At 39.6% G+C, this 21,017-nt stretch overlaps 1 protein-coding gene across 1 annotated transcript in view; it reads left to right on the forward strand.

Annotated features, from left to right (window-relative positions):
* The window catches only part of PIK3CG (phosphatidylinositol-4,5-bisphosphate 3-kinase catalytic subunit gamma), a 35,856-nt gene extending 17,734 nt beyond the window's left edge, over positions 1–18,122 (forward strand). Inside the window, exons 5-10 of the mRNA XM_065397542.1 lie at positions 1,214–1,360; positions 2,206–2,296; positions 6,246–6,376; positions 8,028–8,139; positions 10,372–10,529; positions 17,841–18,122. Coding sequence (XP_065253614.1) covers positions 1,214–1,360; positions 2,206–2,296; positions 6,246–6,376; positions 8,028–8,139; positions 10,372–10,529; positions 17,841–18,122 — 921 coding nt within the window. The remainder of the gene's footprint in view (positions 1–1,213; positions 1,361–2,205; positions 2,297–6,245; positions 6,377–8,027; positions 8,140–10,371; positions 10,530–17,840) is intronic.
* The last annotated feature ends 2,895 nt before the right edge of the window (positions 18,123–21,017 follow it).

Consider the following 21,017-nt stretch of genomic DNA (forward strand, 5'->3'; position numbering starts at 1 on the left):
TAAAAATCAGGACGATCCAAAAAATTAAGTCGTCTCTTGCAACATTAATTCATCCATATCTTGCATGTATGTAGCAGTTCCTGTTTTCTTTGTGCAGTGTAAACATATTAACATTAACATATGCATATAAGTTTACATTGAAGAAGGCAATCAGGAATAATACATGTTACATGCCATATGTGCAATATGCCTGAATTAACTTTGTTGGAAAAACAGTAAATAAGTTTTCTGAGTTTCAGTGCTGGATTTCACAAGCTTGAAATTGCATTAACATTCTTTTTTTTATTTTTGTATTTTATACATAATTACATTAAATTACTTACCGCTGTCATACTGTAAGAATGTAGGCAACACATGTTTTGAGGGGTGGGTTTTGGAGGTAGGAGTTGTGGTTTGTTTGGGGATTTTTTGTTTTTGTTTTATATACGGTAAATACTGTGGTCCAGATCCACAATGTAACTAACTTACCTCAGCTGAGGATCTGCCCAAATACATGTTTCTGTGTTCTCTACCATAAATTGGAAATAAAATAAAATGCAGTAAACAACTAATAATTCTTAATATTGTAGAGACTTGATACAGATGTGTACTTACAATTGATCTAGCTTCAAATGCCCTCAAAGATGTAATTTTCTTGCTCAAAGTCTGTTCATGCTTTTTAAAATACCATGTTTCACTGATGTTTAAAATAGAATCAAACAGAATCCAGAGACATAGGACCCAATTCACTTACAATGAAGTCAATAGGAGTCATTTTTGGGGGGCGGGGTGGTGGTAATTAAATGTGTGTTTCTACTCTGCAAACTAACAGTAAAACTGCTATTGTGGGTTTCCATACTTATTGTCTCCCTCTGATTTCAGAATCTCATATTCTTGGTTCACAGTTTAGAAGATGGTGCTGTTTGTTTTTTAATGGCCAATTCTATAAATTTAGCCTGTACTCTGAGTCAAGCTGGGTTCTTTCCAGCTCATGCATCATCACTAGTATTAAAAATTCTGCAAGCTAAATTAGGCCTTCTGTGGCAACTGAATAACACCTTTCTCCCCCAACCTTTAAATGTGTTTCCACAGGCATAACGGATTTGAATTTTGTAAACAATGTGTTGATGATGCATAAAAAGCAATAGAATCTGCAGCTAATTCTATGTTAACTGCATTGACTCTGCTGTGCCAACAGGAGTCAAAAGCTTAGAAATGAATTCATCTTTTACAGATTGAAAAATGCAAAGTAATGGCATCCAAGAAAAAGCCACTTTGGCTTGAATTTAAATGTGCAGACCCCACAGCCCTATCAAATGAAACCATAGGCATTATCTTCAAACATGGAGATGACCTTCGCCAGGATATGCTTATTTTACAGGTATGATTGCTAAACTGCTATGTGATATGTATAAGAGCCACGTGAATAAAGTATTGTTTGGGGGAAAAAACCCTTTTCCTGTCAAAAATGTATGTAAATTGTATTTATGGTACACTTGGAACATGAACTTATTATTTATTAAATCATATTATGGTACTGCTCAGAGGCCCCAACCAGGACTAGGGCCTCATTTTTTATGTCCTATTGGTACTTTATATCACCTTTGCACCTCATTCCTCCTTTCCTAGTCCTCCTGCATGCATTTGGCTAGATGGTAGAATTGAGACTCTGAGTTTCTTTCATAAATTTCACACTTTCACTATCCTACAAAATTAATCTGTCATTTTGGCCATTATGATCCATTTCCCACTAAAGGAAAAACATATTTTTTGTAAACTAACAAAGGTAAAAGACACTGACAGATTGCATTTCTCCTGTATGACCTTGCTGGTTGGTCTGATGATGGTGTTCCAATAGACCAGTTTACCAATATTAGCATTTTCTGAGGATTTACATAGAAGTTGGTGTTTCATAATGTGGTCAGTTCTTGTCTGTTAAAATAGGGCATACAATAAATATGTATGTTTTATCAGGGAGAGAGACATGATGTGAAGACAGGACTGAGAGCCAAGAAGTATAACGTTCTAATTCCAGTTCTGCCACTGACTGTCTCTGTGGCCTCAGATGGATCATTTTATTCTTTCTGTCTCAGTTTCTCCATCTGTAAAAATGGGATAATCCTACTGACTTGTCTCACAAGATTATTGATAGGGTTAATCAGTTGTTTTGTAAACTGCTTTTGAAGATGGAATGCTGTAAAAATGTATATTGGTTTTTATGACTAGATTCTTCGAATTATGGAATCTATTTGGGAAGCAGAATCCTTGGACCTGTGTTTGTTGCCATATGGTTGCATTTCTACGGGAAATAAAATAGGTACAGTACACTTGATGAGATCAGTAGATTGCAGAATGTCATGGTGGTAACAAATCACAAAAATTGTACATAAAGTTTATATTGTATGTCTCTGTGTAAGTCATGGCTCTAGGGTGAGCCTTACTTTTGACCCCTCTCTCAGTCCCTCCCTGAGCATTGCTTTCAAGTTGATAGGTCCAGCATCTGCATGTCTCTGAGTGAAATCACCACCCGTGTTTACCCGAACTGGGTTTGGCCCCTGCTATACACTTCCCCTCGGGAGCTGTGATCAGTATGACAATGCAATGACACCAATCAGCTTCTTCAAAGCAAAGTGTTATTTATTTGTCCATAGATACACAGCAATCAGAGAAAGAAGGGTTAAAACAACATGAAGCCCATACACATATTATCTTACCAAAAGCTTCACATTTTCCCCAAGATGTTGGTAGGCCTGACATATCCTTGGTACCCCCACTCTTCTGGGAGCCAGGTTACAGTCTGTTTTTCTACAGACCCTGTTTTTCTCCGTCTCCCCTGAGCTTCAGGGGGTGTCTCTTTTTAAAACCAAACAGGCTTCTTTGTTCTTTCTGTCCATGCGCTGTCCCCCCCTCCCCATTGCCAAGGGAGTGTTGTGTCCAACTTTGACAGGGACAAAACTTCAAAGGCCTTGACACCAGTATTATTTGTTGAACAATGATGATGGGAGCTGTCTAAGGCTTGGTCTACACTGGTGACTTCTCCCGGCACAGCTATGTCACACAGGAGTGGTAAGAGGTGTGACTCCTTACTGACATAGTTATGCCAGCAAAAGCCCCTAGTATAGATGTAGCTATCCCAGCAAAACTGCACGTTTACTGGGATAGCTTGTTTCACTTGTGAGGATGGTTTTTACTATTCCACCACAAAATGCAGCTTCGCTGGTATAGCTACATCCACACGAAGAATGCTTTGCCAGTATACTTATACCAGTATAGCAATACTGGTAAAGTGATCCTAGTGTAGACATGGCCGTAGCTTGATCATCACTTAAAAGTTTTGCCAACTTAGCTATGTTGGTTAGGAGTGTGAGAGAAAAAAAAAGAAGTCACATCTCTAACTGACACATCTAAAAATCCCAGTGTGGACAAACAGTTAAACCAGCAAAAAGTTATACCTTTTGCGCTGGTGTCGCTTATTCCATTTGGGGAAGAGGTTTAAGCTTTGCTGGCAAAAGAAGTCTTTTGATGGTACAAGCTGCATCTCCACTACAGGGTTTGTCAGTATAGCTATACTGGCATTCCTTTTTAAGTGTAGACAAGGACTAAAGTAATTAACTTTGGTTTCCTGGAGACATGCAGAACTTCCCAGGATTGAGTTAACTTTTTGCATCCACATAGCAGATAACAGCATGATAGTAATCAAATAGGCAGAGGTCCACATAATATTCACAAAAAATAATATAGGTGTTTCCCACATTCTTCACAATACACTTTTTTTTTTTTTTTTTTTTTTTTTTTTTTACTTTCCTTTCCCCCCTGCAACAAAAACTGCCTTATAGGCAGAAAAATATGAAAGCAGTACTGCTAAAATTAAGAATTCTCTAAAATATCTCTAAAGTATTTTTTCTAAAAGCTAAAAATATGTGGCATAGAGAATATGTAATGTTGCAGTGGAAGGACTTCATCAAGATTGCTTTGAGGTCACCTGCATTACTCATTCATGACTTTGTGATTCCTGAGCAATGCAGCAGTCCCAAATTCATGCTTATTAAAATGCAGGATGTTGCAATATAAAGGGTATTTCTCTTTCTCGATACATATTATGTTTTTAAAATCAGAGATTACTATTCAAATTATATAAAATGAAAATCAAAGGAAATTAAACATGAATGATATGTGAAAATATTACTTGATACATGTATTTTAACATTAACTGTTAATGTTAAAATGTTTTCAAATTTTGCGGCCTCTTTGTTAGACCATTTTTTTTAGAAAACGTATTATTTTCCAGAAACTATAAGACTTAATTTTATTGCATATAAATTTATCTTAAAACTATCCAATAACATAAAAATAAAATTGCAGGGGGAAAAAATCTGCCATTACTCTCTCTTCTTTTATGGGTTCTTAATAGGCTCCCAATTTTTTATTTCAAGAAAATATATTCTTTTGTACTGTACTTCCTATATTCCCTTTTCCATGTGATGGATCTAAGAATTGTGCACCCCTCAATACCACAAAAAAGGACATTGTTGGTCAAATGAGGGGACAGTCTCAGCTCATTACTGTATGTTTTCTCAGGTTAAACTAGTGTTCTTCAATATGTGACTCTTTGGTGCACCACTTCAAGGTCTCCTGGAGGTTACATTCTTTTGGACCAAAATCATAATAGGCAAGTGGTCTGCCAGAGCATTCACTTGCGGATTTCCCCAAATCTCATTCTTCTCCCCAATGGTATTCAACATATATCTGAAGCTACTGTTTGTGAGCCAACACAGATTGACGTTCCAGCAGTATGGAGACTACTCAGATCTAAATTCCATTAACATCAAATATAAAAAAGAACCATCTTTCAGGTTTTTCAGTACCTGGATGGAGAGCAGCCAGCTGAAGCTGATGATGATTTTGGTGGGAAGAGGGAAGCACTTTGAAGGACTCGCTTCATGTGTAATGCCTCAATTTGCTGAGGGTGTCTTCTTTAAGATTGTTAAGTTTGCAGTCTTGGGGGCCTCTGCATTCCTCTTTGCTAATGAATGCCCAAACAGCCCGTGCTCTAAAAAACACTATCTTTAATGTATTGCTGGCCAGAAAGCTGCATCTTATTGTGTCAGACTCAGATGTGACCAGGGTGATCCATGTGCTTGTGACCACTGGATGTGATTATTGCTGATCATTATACCCGTGAATGAAGCTGCCAACTCTGAAGAGGCTCCATCTGTTACAAAGTGTAGAAAGTACCTGCTTAGCAACACAGGTTACCAGAAGCACATCAACCTGGTGCTCTCCTCTCTGCACTGCCTCCCTATGAAACAGAATCAAATTCAAGTGCTTTGTCCCAGCAATCAACACCCTCAATAGGATTGGCCCTAGCAACCTAAGAGATCACCTCTCCCTCCGACTGACCTCCCAGGATAGCCGTGTTCCACTGGAACCACAAAAGAGTTGACCAACAGAGGGAGGCTTTTGTACACAGGAGAGGGAACCGTCTTAATAGCTGGACTAAGAGACTGGAATTCACTTCCATGAGAGAGAAGAGTGGCTGTGAACATCACCATGTGCAAAGCAAAATACAAAATTCATTATACTTTAACTTCACTGTCTCGTAATAATTGTATTACTTTAAAAAAAATAACTACACACATGCTCAGAATGAAATAGTTATTTCCTCCCAGTAGGAGGATTTGGCCGAGAGTATGGGGGGAGGAAGAGATTGCTATGTTGTCTTTCTCTTATTTGTGAGGCCCTCAGAGACTATGGTAACAAGTGCAGGATAAGAACCTAGACAGATAGAAATGTGTACTCAGGCAGAGCATGCAGGATGCTGAGCACAGGAGTGTTCCCCATGCTGCCAGAAACTTGAGGCAGTGCAGGGAGCACAGCACAAAAGAACTGGCACCATCAGGAACTCTCCCAGGGATCGGAAAGGGAAAGAGAAAAGAAAAATATCCCAATATTCCTTCCTAGTAGCTATGTGTAAGAGCAGGGGTGAGGGGAGATAATGTATCAAATAGTAGCACAGAACCACAAAGCCATGGATGATACCCTGATATTACATTTGCAATATTTGTACTGTAGTGTTGCTTTGAGACATAATGACTTTGAATTGTGACAATGCAACCTCCTAATGTAAATATCTCAACAGAATATAAGACCTTCACTCTGTGACTTTGTGGTTCTATGAAATAATACGCAGACAGCACTGGTTCTATATATATATATATAAAGTGTTTTAGAAAATAAAATTCTTATTTTCTCCTTGTCTTTTGTAGGAATGATTGAAATTGTGAAAGATGCTACAACAATTGCCAAAATTCAGCAAAGTACAGTTGGCAACACAGGTGCATTTAAGGATGAAATACTAAATCAGTGGCTGAAAGACAGATGTGTGATTGAAGAAAAGGTGAATTCTTAGACACTTTTGAATTGGATTATCAAAAGCACCTAAGTGACTTAGGCGCACAAGTCCCATTGAAAGTCCCAAAAGTGTTCTGTAACACACACACTGCATCCTCTTTGTAAATTATTCTGTTTTGTTGTTGTTTTAAATTGGTTCACAGGTTTCATTAACATAGTTTGTTTTTCCTTTTAAAAATAAATTTTACTGTGTGTTGTAGCAGAACAAGAACTATGGTGTGTATGATGGGGTGTCATGTAACAGGGCAAAAGGAAAGCTAACAGTCATAATCCTGAGTAACAAGGTGCTTTTTTATCCCTTTTGTTGATGGTATTTGGAAGTGATGCATGGTGAGCTGATTAAAGCAAGCATTGTTAGGCCTGGTCTACACTGCGGGGGGAGGGAGCTAAGTCAGTCTAAGTTACGCAACTTCAGTTACGAAAATAGCATGGCTGAAGTCAACATACTTAGAGCTACTTACCGCGGTATCTTCACTTCAGTAGGTCGACTGCTGATGCTCCCCCGTCGACTCCACCTACGCTTCTCGCTCCGGTGGAGTACCGGAGTCGACGGGAGAGCGCTCGGCGGTCGACTTATTGTGTCTTCACTAGACGCGATAAATTGACCCCCGTTGGATCGATCACTCCGGAGGTAAGTATAGACATGCCCCTAGGAAGACTGTAAAAGGCAGCATGGTTTAGGGTTAAGCACAGGACTGGGAGCTAACACTGGCTTTCACACTGATTTGCGTGTGGCTTTGGGCAAATCATTAACCTCTCTGCATGTTTTTTTCCTCTGTAAAAGTGGGACAACAATATAAATGGAGCTCACAAATGTGTTGTGGTAATTAATTAATAAGGGCCTGATCCTGCAAGGTGCTGAGTCCAGTGTAGGATCCTGCTCTTAATGCCTATACCGTGATTTGAAGGTGAAGTGTTCTATATAAGCCAGTGGTTCTCAACCCGCGGTCTGCGGGCCACATGTGGTCCAATTAGCACACAGCTGCAGCCCAGCTGTGTGCTAAAGGTCACCAGGCCCTGTGGTGGAGTATGGTTTCCCGGCTGTCTGGCGCAGTAGGGTCCGGGCTGCCCAGCCTGGCGAGGATCCGAAGTCTGGGGCTGCCAGACGGCCCCACGGGGTACGGGCTCTGGGGCTGCCGCCCGGTCCCACATAGCAGGGGTCTGGAGTCCAGAGCTGCCACCCAGCCCTACAGGCTCCAGGGTTGGGGTCGCCAGCCCTGCACAGCGGGGATCCGGGGTCAGAGCTGCCCCCCGGCCCTACACAACAGAGGTCCGGTCCAGGGCTGCCGCCCGGCCCCATACAACAGGGGTCTGGGGTCCAGGGCTGCTGCCAGCCCCACACAGCAAGGTCTGGGGTCCAGGGCTGCCGCTCGGCCGGGTCCAGAGTCAGGGCTGCAACCCAGCCCTGCATGGCGGGGTCCAGAGTCCCTGCCCCCTGGCTCCCCGCCCAGAACTCCGCTCCTGGCCCCATCTGGGGAGGGGTCTCTGCGGGGGATTGAGGGGGTGCACTGTGGTTCTCAACCTGCGGCCCAGGTAACACATTGTGGCCCACATATGTGGCCTACAATGATAAATAGTTTGCGAAACACTGATATAAGCAATAGAATATTCTTACTTTTATTCTTGCTATTAATTAGTTTCAGGCAGCAGTGGAAAGATTTGTTTATTCTTGTTCTGGTTACTGTGTGGCAACCTTTGTACTTGGAATAGGAGACAGACACAATGACAACATTATGATTACAGAATCAGGTGAGGTTTTTTTATGAATGACATACTTAAAATAGGGACTGGGTATGTTTTATTAGATATGTTTTTTAACAGATATTTAATTAATATTTACATCTTACTCATAATTCATCATATTCCTGTACTTTTTATTTATTAACATTAGTATTTAAACTGTCTCACAGATATGTAAGACTGCACTGACTGGAAGTTACGATGGAAATGTTTAATCATGTAACATAAATAGGGTTGGTAACATTTTTATTGAAGTGCATAGATTCTGTGCTACTGGTATAGCTGTATGGACATTTATTTCAGCTGTTTTTCCTGTATATTTTTTTTAAATGTATGTAAAACCCAAATTCCAAAAAAGTAAAACAAAATCAACAACTTTAACACCCTAATTCTACCATCAGAAACATGGATGCAACTCTGGTTGAGCTTAATGAGCATAAGAACATAAGAACGGCCATACTGGGTCAGACCAAAGGTCCATCAAGCCCAGTATCCTGTCCTCTGACAGTGGTCAATGGCAAGTGCCCCAAAGGGAATGAACAGACAGGTTATCATCAAGTGATCCATGCCCTGTCACCCAATCCCAGCTTCTGGCAAACAGAGGCTAGGGACACCATTCCTGCCCATCCTGGCTAATAGCCATTGATGGACCTATCTTCCATGAATCTATCTAGGTCCCTTTTGAACCCCGTTATAGTATTGGCCTTCACAACACCCTTTGGCAAGGAGTTCTGGAGGTTGACAGTGCGTTGCATGAAAAAATACTTTCTTGTGTTTGTTTTAAACCTGCTACCTATTAATTTCATTTGGTGGCCCCTTGTTCTTGTATTATGAGAAGGAGTAAATAATACTTCCTTATTTACTTTCTCTATACCACTCATGATTTTATAGACATCTATCATATCCCGCCTTAGGTGCCTCTTTTCCAAGCTGAAAAGTCCCAGTCTTATTAATCTCTCCTCATATGGAAACCGTTCCATACCCCTAATCATTTTTGTTGCCCTTTTCTGAACCTTTTCCAATTCCAATATATCTTTTTTGAGATTGGGCGACCACATCTGCACGCAGTATTCAAGGTCGGGGCGTACCATGGATTTATATAGAAGCAATATGATATTTTCTGTCTTATTATCTATCCCTTTCTTGATGATTCCCAACATTCTGTTAACTTTTTTGACTGCCGCTGCACATTGAGTGGATGATTTCAAAGAACTATCCACAATGACTCATCTCTTTGAGTGGTAACAGCTAATTTAGACCTCATCATTGTATATGTATAGTTAGGATTATGTTTTCCAATGTGCATTACTTTGCATTTATCAACATTAAATTTCATCTGCCATTTTGTTGCCCAGTCACCCAGTTTTGTGAGATCCTTTTGTAGTTCTTCACAGTCTGCCTGGGATTTAGCTATCTTGAGTAGTTTTGTATCCTCTGCAAATTTTGCCACCTCACTGTTTACCCCTTTTTCCAGATCGTTTATGAATATGTTAAATAGGACTGGGCCCAGTACAGATCCCTGTGGGACACCACTATTTCTCTCTCCATTCTGAAAACTGACCATTTATTCCTACCTTTTCTTTCCTATCTTTTAACCAGTTACCAATCCATGAGAGAAAGCAGAATTGGGCTGTTAGTGAAATGGCTTGGTTTCCAATGACCTCAAGCATTTATATACCTTTATGAAAAGATCCTGCGGAATTAGTGAATATATAATATAGTGTATCTTTGTTATAGATATCTATATGATGGTTAAAAAATAACTACAGAAAGGGTTTTATTATGTATTAAATCCTAAAGGAGTAATTTCTGTGGAACCATGTTTGTTTCATCTCTATTGTATTTTATGGGGGCTTTTCCACAAGGGTATGGGGTGATATGGATTTAAGACACAAGTTTTCATGGTACAACTTTTTTTATCATGTGACTTGTCATGTATATGTTATAAGGTCCCAATAGTAACAATGCCACTAAGAGAAATGGATAAAGATATAGAAGTTCTGCCTGCTTATTAAGGGATGCAAAAAATAAATTTGAACGATAAATATTTTGCTGCGAGGCTATGATGATGTATAAAAAGGAGAACAAATAGTCTGTTCTAGTAAACCAGAGTTCTATTATAGTAAACTAATGTAAGATAAACCATAACAAGGTTGCTATCCATAGTATTATGGATGCCAGTGGAAATATTTGTCTGCTACTTATTTATCAGCCTAATCTTGAATTCTCTTTCTTATAAAGGTAATCTCTTTCATATTGACTTTGGTCATATTCTTGGGAATTACAAAAGCTTCCTTGGAATTAATAAGGAAAGAGTCCCTTTTGTGTTGACGCCAGATTTTCTTTTTGTCATGGGAACTGCTGGAAAGAAGACAAGTCTGCATTTCAGTAAATTTCAGGTAAGGAGTCAATCTTCTGATGTAAATAAGTTAAACAATGTTTTATTTTTTGAGACTAGCATTTGGTGCCTTAGTCTTCAAAATTTAAGACTTCCCTGTTAATAGAATGTATTGAACCAAAATCAAATTCTGGGCTATTTTATTCCTAAATTTATAACTAAATTATCAAATTACCTATATGATTATGGGAACTAGAATTCAAAAGGCACATACGGAGCTGCTTGGCACAGCATTACCCTGCAATGGAAATGAATGGGAAGACCTATTACTCTATTTCATGTTTTGAATGGGATCACCCAGTATCACATACCAGGATACAGTCCAGACTAATGAGCAGCTGTGTCACCCTTGCCCTGCAACCTTGGGTGCCTTACAATGCCTTGCTGAATTAGCTCCCACCTGGGCCACTCACAAACAGCCTTCCAGCATGCAAGCCACACCCAGAGTGTCTATGTGTAACTGCAGCCTGCCAGCCACTCTGGGTAACACTGTGGCTCTCCCCAGCCTTGGTTATACTGCCAGATGACCACAACACATCCCCAGTCCCAGATTTCCCCCCAGAAATGTATGTCCTGTATTGCCCAGCCTTTTCCTGAACAGTATGAAATATTTTAACTCCGTTACTCTTTAAACGGAATGATATGACATTTTATTATCTCAAATAATTATTCAGGCACTTAAGTTTAAACACATTGGATTAGATGATACAGTAAAACAAGTTTATTAACTACAAAGAGATTAAGTGGGTACAAGTAATGAGGTATAAAAGTCAGAAAAATAACTATTTCTGTTTGGGCAGGGCTGTGGGGTTTGGAACATATGTTAAAAACATCATACAGGGCAGTCTTATAACTTTACATATAATGTTGCCACACATTTTATCAGGACGATACTGACCATTACAAGATTTCAAATGATACCTTACAAGACATGTCTTGAACAAAATTATTACAATAGTGTTTAGGGTGTGAATACAGGGGTGTATTCTGTTAGACCCAGTTAATAGAATCATTTTCACTAGACCATTTATGTTTATTATTAAGTTTCAATATATATAAAATTAGAGAAGACTAATGGAATTTGCTAGAGTCAGCCATAGTGTGAGCAGGTGCTGTGCATACTTCTAACTGCTATGCCAGGACAGCTCATTCCTGATCTGCATGCCTATTTCAGTCCTGGAATTCTGTTTCTGAATAGAAATTTCCAGTTGTCCTGAACCATGGCAGGTTTTGTAGTATTTTTTTCATATGTCCTAAGTGTAGGATAGTGTTTCCTTCTCTGCAGTGCTATCACTTTAACAAGGAGGCCTTCCAAAATGGCTAAGCACATGACTTTGTAGTGTTTTATAGGACCTGCAGAAGAAAGATAAGATAATGGCTTCCAGTGCTGCTGCTGTGAGATGTTTAAAATGGGCATTTTTTGGATAAAATCTTCTATATTTGAACATATATGTGTTGTTCCGTCTTCAAATAAGCTTTTCTGGAACAAAATTTTCATTTCTAAACACAAGGCAGCTGCCATTTTCCAACCTGTGCTTCTAAAAGTAAGTGAGGACCCGCTGCTGGTTTTGAGCCTTTATTTTGAATCAAAAGCAGTTCCAGCATCATCTTAGTGTGAAAGGATTTCATTGCTCTAGCAGTGCAGAATTCCAAGTGACCTGCAGATCCACCATATTTGTAAGGTGATAGAACGTTTAAAAGTCAAACTATTGCAAAGCCTTTTATAAAGCTAGGCATTTCTTGGCTGTTGGAAGATAGGAGAGTTGAACCCCCCTCCAAAGAAGGATTTGAACCGAACATAGCTGTGTACCAGAGCAGAAGTGCTGTTGCAGACGCTGTGTAAGCCATGCATGAATGTGGGGTTCAAATGCCAGCGTGAATTGGTAGGTCATGTTCAGTTTGGAAGCAGCAATTAGATAGACAGCAAGAAAATATACCCCAAGAGAACTGTGAGAAGACATTGTAGCTACACTGTACTGCAATTCCCCAGTGTTGATGCACTGAATCAGTGTAAAGTGGCACATGGGACAGTATGACTTTCCCCGGGGTCTGGGAAGCTACACTACTGCAAAAATCCCTAATGAAGACAAACCTGAATTCTGGTGTGGGCCTTAAATCACAATCTTTCCCCCCAAATCTAAATTGCAGTCCTCTCAATCATACGGACATTGTTGCATGTAAGATGGGCAGTCTAATTTCCACTAGTGCCAATAACCAGATAAAAAGTAGTTAACCCGTTCATATTTTCTTGAACTACAATTCTGATAGTATAAACTGGTCAATTATTTATCTTTTCAAAATGTACAAGAGAGGGAGGATTTAGAGAGGTTTCTATAATAGAAAAAAAACGTAACTGCATTTGCAGTTCCGCAGTATTACAGTACTGTCTCAAAATTTCTGTTCTGTCAATGTTTTAAATGGCTTGTTGTCTTCAAAACAATAAAAAGAAAGTTAAAAATAAGGTGAGAACACCAAATAAGATACTTTTCTATACTAAAGCTGTATTTTTAGTTATACAGTTTTTTTAAAATGTGCAATATCTTTTTAATTTCAATAATGCTAGTGATCATGACCTTTTGTAATAGTAAGTGTTTCATTTGTTTGTGACTGTTGACTTTGCTTACTAGGTATTAATGGGAAAGGTTCATTATTGAGCCGTCATTAATTTTTAAGAGTACCTTATATTAATTTGATGTTCAGCCATATTGCAGTTTTATTCTTCAGAGAAATCTTCTGTAGTGTACTGTTCTGGTGTTTATTCCTCTTTAAAACTTCTGATTTTGCCCCTCTGTCAGTTGTTGAAGACCATAGCCACAGGTCATTTGGCAGATCTTAAAGAGGCTGTTAGTTAAAAAATAGTATCTTTGATAAAGAGTAATGCAACATAACATGCAACTAGCTATTACATTTCCAAAGTTACCAATGGCATGGCAAACGTATAAAGCTAGCAACAAAGACTCATGGTACAATATTGTCTTGGTCATTTCTATCAGAGCTTAACCTAAGTTTTGCATTTTGTATTTTCTGATAGTTATTTAGTGAAGTTAAGATGCGAAAGGCTATTAATTGTGTCTTGAAACTCTGTTTTGCTGAAAGCAATATTGACGCTTCTGTGTCTTTACCACAAAAGTTCAATTTAGAAGAGCAGAACTCAGATCTGAGAAGAAGAAGAATATTTTAGTGCCCTTGTAGGTGAATTTTCTGGCTGCCTTCAATGCCTTTAGAATTCTGTCTTTGTTCTTAATGTCCAAGAGGGTGCCAGTGGTACTGAATTTTTCTTTTCCAGCCTTTTTGGCTGGGATCTCACAACTCCTTTTCATTCATTCATTCATTTATTTATATATATATAAATAAAAATGAGGACTTCTTAAAACAAATCAGAGGTTTGGTCCTCCTTTAATTTGCAGAAGCCTTAAGAATGTCCATTTCTGGTTTTACCCTGTATTTCTAGCATCTTGAGCCTTCTGTCTGCCGGGTGTTTTTTTTTTTTATTATTATTATTATTAGCTTAGATATTTCACTCTTAGCATTTTGCTTCGCCCTGCAGACTTGATAATGCTGTGTTATTTTTCTAATATTGCCTGAACAACTTCCTCAAGAGATACCCTGTGGCTACCAAATCATGTAGATGATTGTTAGGAAAAAGTGATAGGGGAAAAATACAACTTGTCTTCATTTAAAAGTACTAATTTGTAAAAGAAATTGTGTGTTGGGAAGAGTGGGTTTGTACAGTGTACATTAGAAAGATGCCAAAACTTCTAAAACAGTGGCCCCCAAATTTTTCATGTCGCGCTTCCCTTACCTCTGTCCACCCCTCCACCACCTGGAGCCACAGTCAGGAGCCAGGGCCAGGCATGTGGCCATGGGTGTGTGGCATGGACGGGGTAAGGATGCCGGAGCCATGACCAGGCGCCAGGGGCTGAGGGTGGGGCCGCAGCTGGGGGGCGGGTCTGGGGCCAGGATTGGAGCTGTGGCTGGAAGCCGTGGCCGTGGCTGGGGGCAAGGCTGGAGCAGAGCTGGGGACAGAGCAGGGCTGGGTGGCACTCCCTCCCCACTTCCCATGGGGGCTGGCCGGGGCCCTGCCACGCTCACCCCCCGAATGTTCCTCTGCGCACCCTACAGTTTGGGACCACTGTTCTAACTAATATCTAACATAGCTTTTGGCCCTAAGAACTATCATTTGTCCCTTTTGTTGTGTGTTTGAGGGGATTTTTTTCTTTCTTGCACTATGTCTGTGTCTTCAGAGATCATGTCGCTTTATTGTGCCTGCAAGGATACCCTCAGGTCTGTCTATAGCCATGTACCTGAGGCAATCTTCTTCATGTCCTCGATGCATACATATGCTGTTTTCACCTCTGTCTGCCTCTCTTGAGAGAATAGATATTGGCATCCTTTGAGAGTGCCAATTCAAAACTCACTTCAGATTATACGTAGACAATTAGCTTTAGTAAGTAGGTGCAGATTCTCAGAAATCTCAGTGTCCTTAGACTAAACGTGAGACCTGATGAAGCAACTGTTTCTTTATGACACCATTGTTCCTCTGCCCCGGCACCAACAATATTGAGATATAACATCCAGGGGAAAATAGTCTCCCTGGAAACCAAATTTCTTTGATTTCATCAACTGATACAACTATAAAAAGTGCTCACATCTCCTTCAAGGGGAAATAAATACACATTAGTTTTTGTGCCAAAATTTCCTTGTTTGAAATTAATATACAAAAGTAGAATTTCCTCCTTTCTTGTGTCACAGAAAGACACTAATCCCCACAAAGTTACAGATGAAATGAGTTTTCTATTATAAACTCAACTCTGACCAACATAATCCACCCCTAACTTAGTCAGCACTAAACCAACTGATCGTAGATTTGACTGAAGAATGTATTTGGAAAAATTTAGGCAAATTGAGAGGTTTGGGAGATGAGGGTTTTTAAATAAATTCTCACTTCTGGAACATCTTCCTAACTTGTTTGGCTCTTGTCACTCCTACAGCTGTGCTGGGATCACTCTTTCCAAGGGATGCAGGGAATGAAAGCAGGATTTCCCCCTTAATGGTCATGGCTCCATAGTTACGTTTATTTGTTAAAATGGGGCAGGGGTCGGCAACCTACGGCACACGTGCCAAACACGGCACGCGAGCCGATTTTGAATGGCACATGGCTGCCTGCCGCGGTTCTGACCCCCAGCCTCACTCAGCCCCCCCGCCCACCGCTCTCCCCTGCGGGGGCAGGAGGCAGAAGCTTTGTCCTGCAGCAGCCAAGCTTTCCTCCTCCCCCGCTTCTTCCCCCAGCCGTGGTGCAGCCTGCTTTCCTGCCCCTCCTCCTCTCCTTCCCTGCGCCGGCCCTTGCAAAGGGAGGGGGGGAGGAGTGGCAGCGTGGCTACTCCGCAAAAGCCCCGTGGCCCCGCTCTCCTGGCCGGAGCTCCAGCCAGCGCGCGGCAGCCCCGCGGCCCGTTGCTAAAGTCGGCCCTGGGTAAAGGAGGCAGAGAAGAGGTAGGGACGGGGCCTTGGGGCAGGGGGTGGAACAGGACATATCCCTTCCAGCCCCCTGCCATGAGTCACTCAGGGCAGGGGGCTGGGAGCACCCCCACGAGCCGAGCACCCCAGCCCTCTGCCCTGCACCCCCCCACACACCCAGCCTTCTGCCCTGCACCTCCACACATCCCCAGCCCTCTGCCCTGACCTCTGAAGCCCCCCACAGCCACCCTTCTGGAGGTGTGGGGGGCTTCAGAGGTCAGGCCCCACTCAGCCCGCTGCCGGCCTAGGTGAACAGAACGCCAGGCTGGCAGCGAGCTGAGCAGGCTGGTGGCATAAGATCAGCATTTTAATTTAATTTTAAATGAAGCTTCTTAAATATTTTTAAAACCTTGTTTACTTTACATACAACAATAGTTTAGTTATATAATATATAGACTTATAGAGAGAGACCTTCTAAAAAACGTTAAAATGTATTACCGGCACGTGAAACCTTAAATTAAAGTAAATAAATGAAGACTCGGCACACCGCTTCTGAAAGGTTGCCTACCCCTGAAATGGGGTATCATGCTGTCTCTTACTAAGGACTAAAAAAACTAACCCTGATTTAAAATGAACACACACTCCAGTAGGATATTGATAGGATTTTGGAGAAAGTTACATGGAAATACTTTGATTGCTTAAGGAGCTTAAAATGACTTATTTTGAAATTTGTGGAAAGCCTAATCTTAAAGATCATTCATACACTTGGAAGTATAGACGTTACCATAAAATTTAACTTTGATTTTTTATTTTCTATTGCTTGGTTTTGTTTTGATTTTTTTTAATAACTATTACTTGGAAGGATTTTTTTACCTCTAAGCTATTGAAATGTACTCTCAATCTTAACTCTAGCATTACAGTGTTTTCTTGAATATGGAGCTTCATTGCATTACTTTGCTCAATTGGTTTTGAGAAAACTATTTCTAAAAGTAAATGTGACACAAATTTAAATAAAATGAAAATGTTTACTAATTAGTGTTTACTAATTAGTCACTTTCTATTAAATAGTCTTTTGATTCATTGTACATTTATCCAACCTATAAGAACTGTTTGCCTTTCTAACCTTTTTAAATGATGTACCAATGTAATTAGATGGGGTATATAGGTAAGTGATAAAGCAATAGTGATAGCAGAAAATATAGTCTTACTCCAGTGAGTTCAGTATGGCAATCAACACACACAACACTCCTTCAGCAAAAATGGTGCAACTTAAAACTAGAGCTGGTGAAAATGATATCTATCTATCAACAAGATGAAACTTAACAGTGTTCTCCATTAAACATGTAATCATCGCTGTAAAGTTTATAGATATATAAAGAATATATAAATATTCCCCCAGAAGTTCTGCTGAACTTGTTACAAAGTGAGCTTGTTTGGATTCTCCCATGATAAATGGAAATGCTACTGAACTTAGAGAAAGATGGTAAATTAATGAGGTTTCTTTCATTGTTACTGGCAATTATCACACATTAGGAAAATTAAACTTAAATCCTCTTTTTCACTAAAAAGCTTATGTTTGATTAATTTATGTAATGCTGTTACAAAAAGCCCTTTAGTTTTTGCAACAAAACACGGACCCATTCCTCAATAGCTACTAGTGCATCCAGAGCAATGGATGGGGAAGTTAGCTTAATGTTTCTGTTAAAATGAATAGTAGGGAAAATAAGTGTTAGCAATTGAACATGGTTGATTAGTACTGTGTATATCAAATTTAAGCAAGTTCCTAAATGAGCTTCCTAAAACCTTTTGTTTCAGTCTTCTCAGTCAGGTAACAACGAAACTTTCTTCCCTCGTATAGGACATTTGTGTGAAGGCTTATCTTGCTCTTCGACATCACACAAACCTGCTGATCATTCTGTTTTCCATGATGCTAATGACTGGAATGCCTCAATTAACCAGCAAAGAAGATATTGAATATATCCGGGATGCTCTAACTGTAGGTAAAAACGAGGAAGATGCTAAAAAGCATTTCCTAGATCAGATTGAGGTTTGCAGAGATAAAGGCTGGACTGTGCAGTTTAACTGGTTTCTACATCTTGTGCTTGGAATCAAACAAGGAGTAGAAAAGCATTCTGCCTAATGTTTCTGTAAAGTAACTATGGATATAACTAGAAAGTTAACAAGTCTGGGTGTTTACTTACAGCTTATTAGTAATTGAACTATCAAAGTTGCCTTTTAATTTGCTAACAGTTTAAATAGGACTTCTAAAAATGGCAAACTGCTTTGCCCTGAACTTCAAGAATGTCAATCTGTTTCTTACAGAAAAAAATGTTCTGGAGTTGCTGACATTGCAAATACTGTTTTTTATTTGTTAGTAGCTTTGCTGATGTGGCCTACAATTTTCCCATTTGTCTTCATTGTAGCTTCAGAAAAAGACAAAGCAGGGAGTGGAGCCTGGGAACTGAAACATGGGTGCCCTGTGACTTTCCCCTAAATTATGCATGATTGTCAGGCCCTTCAAGATATGGAGGATTTTTATTTATTTACTTTAAATAATCTGATTTGTAAGTGCCCCTACAGGATGTATACTTCTTCAGGAGGGCTTTATTACCAAGCATTCTTCAATCTCAGTCTCCTTCATCCTTTCCTTAACTCCTTGTTTCCCCTTGACCAGGCCTGAAAGAGAGTCTACGTTTAAAAATTAGATTGACCTAGCTACGTTGCTCAGGGTTGTGAATAATTTCATGCTAACCACCAGTGTAACCACAGCTAGGTCGACGGAAGAATTTTTCCATTGACCTACCTACCACCTTTGAGAGATGGATTAACTAAATTCGTGGAAAAAACAGTTGGTGGTAAAAAAATGGCTCGGGACCCATTTGTAAATGTTTATGGCTTGTTGTGACCCAGTAAATAGTCTGGAGATAGAGGCCCTGGGATGGTTTCAGTCAGATCCTGTCTCTTGGGGGGTTGGGTCCTACCCAGCACTCACCCCACAGTGGTGGCTCCTGCAGCTCCTGTGCTGTAGGGCTGGCTGAGCTTGGCTCTCGGCGTTGCAACCTCCGAGGTTGCAGCGCCACTCAGGTGTGGCCCCGCCTCCCTGACTGGATTAAATTTGTGTGAGTGGAGTTGTGACTTGGCTCATGAGGTTGCAGTGTCACTCACTCATATTTGGCCTACTTGGACTCCTGTCCTGTTGATAGCTGGGCCAAACCTGAGTGATGCTGGGACCCCCACAGGTTGCAGAGCTAGGAGGAGGGAGGCGAGCCCAGCCAGCCCTGTGGGACTAGAGCCACAGGAGCTGCCACAAAACCCTTTGAAACATTCTGGTGACCCAATTTTGTGTCCTGACCCAAGGGTTGAGAAACTGTGGTCTAGGAAGAACCTTACATTACCATTGGTGTAGCTTCCTGAACCATAAAACCAAAGGCCTAATTGGCCCTTCCACAGAAGTACCCACAGAACATCTCCTTTACCTTAAAGTTCCTGGGTTTGCTCTGATAATTTTCTTTTAAGTTTAAGTGTTTCAATTTTCATTTTTAAGTTTCTTTTTTAAATGAACATCCAATATATTATACTGAATCTTGATGCTTATATAGTTTTCTTGTGAAATTACTAGAATTCTGCCTATACATTAAAAGCTTTATAAAAGTAATTTCCTTGTTCCTCAAAAGAATCTTCTCTAAGAACAATTGACATTTTGCCAAATGTTTAAGAAGCCCAAAGGTTATTTATTCTTCAGTGACATATTTTCAAGTTATATCAATCAGGAACGAAATGTAATCTTTGAAATCGTGTATATTTTGCTATTTATAGTGTTCGTTTTATTTTTAAAGTTCTTTTAAAATAATTGACTATTGCAAAGCTATTTATGAAAGGAATTAAATTGTTTATTTTTAATTTAAGTATAAACTAAATCTAAAGACAAGGAAATACTGGGAGCAAATATTAGGTGTATATTTTTAACTATTTCTCTAATAGGATATCTGAAAATAATGAATTGATTCTATTAATATAAGAAAAAGCAAAACACAATTTATAGCATGAATTTTGCTTCTGACTTAAATTATTAAAATACTCTCCCTGCTGATTAATTGATTTTACCAAAGAGAGAAGACAGCTTACAGTATGGCCTATTTGCACTTGTGCCTATGTAATTGCTTCTTTCATTACATATTGACACGGGTTCTATGTTAAACTCAGATGATCAATTGGATTTGCTAATTTCTGTTATTGTTTGTATCCATCATTTCACACTATTGCTTAGATTTCAACAAGAACTACTGAGTGTGCTCTTAAAGAATTTGTAATAAATGTACTCTAGTTGGTATCTCAATTATGAGACATGTAGAGAATTTTTAGTTTTTAAAATGTAGGTGCTTAATGGGTTGCTCTCCACAAAGGTATTTTTGATGTATACGGTAAATTTTGATGAGGAGGTCCAAAATGCTTACATGTTATGAAATCATTTTCCATTCTGTCACATAATGACCCTGTGCAAAATGGTTTTAAAAGCATGCTGAGGTGTAAAATGTATGATTAGTATTGTGTCTGTAATGTGATATTCTTGGGTTTGTGCTCTATAGTCCTGAAATGAATTGTCTCTTATTTGATGATAAATCATGAAATAAAAAGATTTCTTTCAAAAATAAATAAATAGTCTTCTGTTTCTCCAATAATTCAAAAAACTTGTATGGAACTTCTTGAAGAAATGCTATTCAAAGCCCAGCTTGGAGGAAACTTTTATTCTTAAGTCTAAAACTCTGCAAACAGCCCTCCCCACCCTCCTAATTCTAGGGACTTTGTCAATATGAAACAAAAGAGAAGGCTCCAGTTTCATGATTATCCACCCTGAGGGCAAACCCCCATTTTCTAATGGGATTTTATAAACCCTGGTTCTGTTCTTTAAAGCAAACTTGATTTAAATTGTGCTATGATTTTAAATTAAATTCTCTGCTGTTAATATTAGTACCACTTGAGTCAGCAATATCTGAAACAATGGTTGCAATTTTGCCAGGTAATGCCATTCATAAGC

This window comes from Emys orbicularis, chromosome 1 (genome assembly GCF_028017835.1).
Source record: "Emys orbicularis isolate rEmyOrb1 chromosome 1, rEmyOrb1.hap1, whole genome shotgun sequence".
In the NCBI taxonomy this organism is placed as follows: Eukaryota; Metazoa; Chordata; order Testudines; family Emydidae; genus Emys; species Emys orbicularis.